The sequence below is a fragment of the Phaethon lepturus genome, unplaced genomic scaffold (assembly GCF_000687285.1).
Source record: "Phaethon lepturus isolate BGI_N335 unplaced genomic scaffold, ASM68728v1 scaffold7727, whole genome shotgun sequence".
In the NCBI taxonomy this organism is placed as follows: domain Eukaryota; kingdom Metazoa; phylum Chordata; class Aves; order Phaethontiformes; family Phaethontidae; genus Phaethon; species Phaethon lepturus.
The window spans coordinates 1-2,835 of NW_010549729.1; the positions used below are offsets into that span (position 1 = coordinate 1).

Below are 2,835 nucleotides of genomic sequence, written 5' to 3' on the forward strand. Positions count from 1 at the left end.
GTGGGTGTTGATCTCTTCTCCCAGGTAACTACTGATAGGGCGAGAGAAAATGGCTGCAAGTTGTGACAGGGGAGGTTTAGATTGGATATTAGGAAAAATTTCTTTACTGAGAGAATGGTCAAGCATTGGAACAGGCTGCCCAGGGAGATGATGGAGGCACCATCTCTGGAAGTATTCAAAAAATGTGTGGATGTGGTGCTTCAGGACATGGTTTAGGGGTCATCGTGGCGTTTGGTTAATGGTTGGACTTGATGATCTCGAAGGTCCTTTCCAACCTTAATGATTCTGTTATCTTCAAGACAATTTTTGAAGTCATAAATTAAGCAAGAGTGTATTATTTTAAGTCTTTTTCCTCACTGTGATCATGGGACTTACACTTCTGGGGATCATTATCTTGCAGTAACAGAATGAGAGTCTTTTGCAGCCCCTCACATATACAACAAGGACAGTGTCAGTAATTCTGTGGAGCTCTATACCAGAGAGATATATATAAAGAAATGCAATTTATCTATGCAAAATTCTTTGAGGGTCAAACCTTTCCAATGACAATATTAATCTAGTGCTTTGTAAATGTTATTTAATCTTCATAACAGTGTTTGGATGGGGTACGGTTATTTCCATTGGAATGGCCTTGGATATTATGCATACTAATGCATGGAGTCATAGATTATGCATACAGACGATGTTTATTAGAAAGAAAACTAATGAGTTTGCAATGAGTGAGAAATGTTTTGAAATCTGTTTCTTTCTTAGGCAGTAGATACTTTTACAGTATAATTATTTCATTTCTGAATTTTGTATATTAATCTTTTTTTCCAACCACTCCTCAGCAACCTGATGAGCTGAAAAGTGCAAAAGCCTTTTGCTGAAAAAGTTCCGAGTGGAACTTCAGCAGCAGTGGTAGAAGAGTAAGGAAAACAGCAGAAATTCACAAAAGGAAAAGCAAAAAAAACTCCGAAAAAAGTCCCTTCCATCTTCTTAAAATACTAGTACACAGTTTCTCAAACTTCTCCAGGCCTTTACCCATCAAGCTAAGTCTGAAAAGACTTGTTCATTGGCCATACTCTAAATGATCTATTTGTCGTTTCCAAAGTTTGCCAATGCCAGAACTGCCTCTCCTACATTTTTAGATTTTTGTGGAGACAGGCAGCTCTCTGAAGATGCAAATATGCAGACTCATGCAGAGGGCTCCTGTGACTGCAGAGGCTGCTAATCTTAGAGGCAGCTGTGTAGTCCCCATCACACACTCCCAGGGCTCTAACATCTTCCCGCGCCTTAGCTGGAAAATTCCAGCATGCTGACCTGGCGTTGACTCCTCGCTGTGAAAACACAATGGGATCCATTCTCCTATCGTGGACGAGTTATGCACACAAAAACCCTGTTGACTGAAAGAAGAATAAACCCTTTTACCCTTAGCATGACAAGACTCCTTTGAATGCTTATAGCAGTTTTCAGTGAACTTGTTGAGGATGGAGAATATTTTCTCCCTTCCCCCTGCTTTGCTTCTTCCTCCTTGCAGAAATCCATAGTAGCATACCTAGCATTTCTCATCTGTATAAGGCTCTCAAAAACCACCTTCATTCTTTTCAATCAGTTTCATCTCTCTGTAACTTGGGTAGGGAAACACTTTTTACTTTAATGCATTCTTTCATGGTTCTGCCCACCTGCCCCATCCAAGCCCCCTGTTGCATGGTGACTTTGATGAAGCTGATAGATGAGGTGCTGTGGCGTCGTTTATTTGACGTTAATAGATACAGTTGATAATCGGGAGACAGCATGGGTAGAGTTACTCTGAGTCAGAATCTATGAAAAGTGCAGACAAAAGATGAAATTCCAAATTAGCAATTCAGTGAGATCTTGTAGTTGCCAACAAGCCAAATGACATCCATCTCACAGATAATTGGCATGATAACAATTCAGATAATTAATAATTTTGCTCTACACTACTGCTTTCTATAACTTTTAGATGTTGTATTTTTTTAGGTATTATACCAATAACACCAGTCATGACAATACCAAAACCAACCAAATAAACAAAAAAACAATGTGACAAGTCTCCAGCTCCTTCTTTCTTCCAGAAAAACCCAAATAAAGAGGCAGGTTCTGAAGATGAATAAAATTGGATTGATGTAAGGTGGAGAGACAAAAAATGCAGATTTGAATTCTTGCACTGGGACTCCCCGAATTTCTAACATCGGCCCTTGTAAAAGCAGATGTTTTATCGGAAGGGCAGAAACAACCATATAGTAGTTTGAATGGGGGGTTGATTTAGAGGTCTCTGAAGCAGATAGAAGCTCCCCTGTTGTCTTCAGTGTCTTTGGATCCAAGCTCCAAGAAAGTATTAAGTGTAGATTTATTTTTTTTAATGGCAAGTAGTAACTAAATAGTATTTGGACAATGCATTTGGATCCCTTGTGGTAATGGATTGCTTCTTAGTCAAACAGTAATATATTCATAAGAATAAAGTAGTAATCAATGGTTTATTCTTTGACTGACTCAGAAACAGCAGGATTGGAGCATAAGTTTTCTTTTAAATGTGAAAGCAACTTAGGTAAAAGATCTTGTTTGGTTGGGGTTTTTTTGTAATATTGTGTAAAAAAGTTGTATAATGTAATCATTTAGTGTTTATTTTGTTATGTGTACCTTCTACTCAGAGGGTTGGCATTATTGTTCCTAACAGTGATGGATACAAGCAGATCATGCCCTATGACCTCTACCATCCCCTTCCTCGGTACGTAAAACAGTCAACCAGATGCTAGGATTAACAAATACATTTACCGGTCCTCTTGTCTCTCCTCCCCTCTTGTCTCTCCTCTCCTCTCCTCTCCTCTCCTC

General features: G+C 39.0%; 1 protein-coding gene across 1 annotated transcript in view; it reads left to right on the forward strand.

Annotated features, from left to right (window-relative positions):
• Positions 1-2,654: 2,654 nt before the first annotated feature.
• LOC104623296 (ADAMTS-like protein 1) overlaps positions 2,655-2,835 on the forward strand; it is a gene marked incomplete at both ends in the record, with an annotated part of 27,333 nt that continues 27,152 nt past the window's right edge. Inside the window, one exon of the mRNA XM_010290345.1 lies at positions 2,655-2,731. Within this exon, the coding sequence (XP_010288647.1) occupies positions 2,655-2,731 (77 nt within the window). The remainder of the gene's footprint in view (positions 2,732-2,835) is intronic.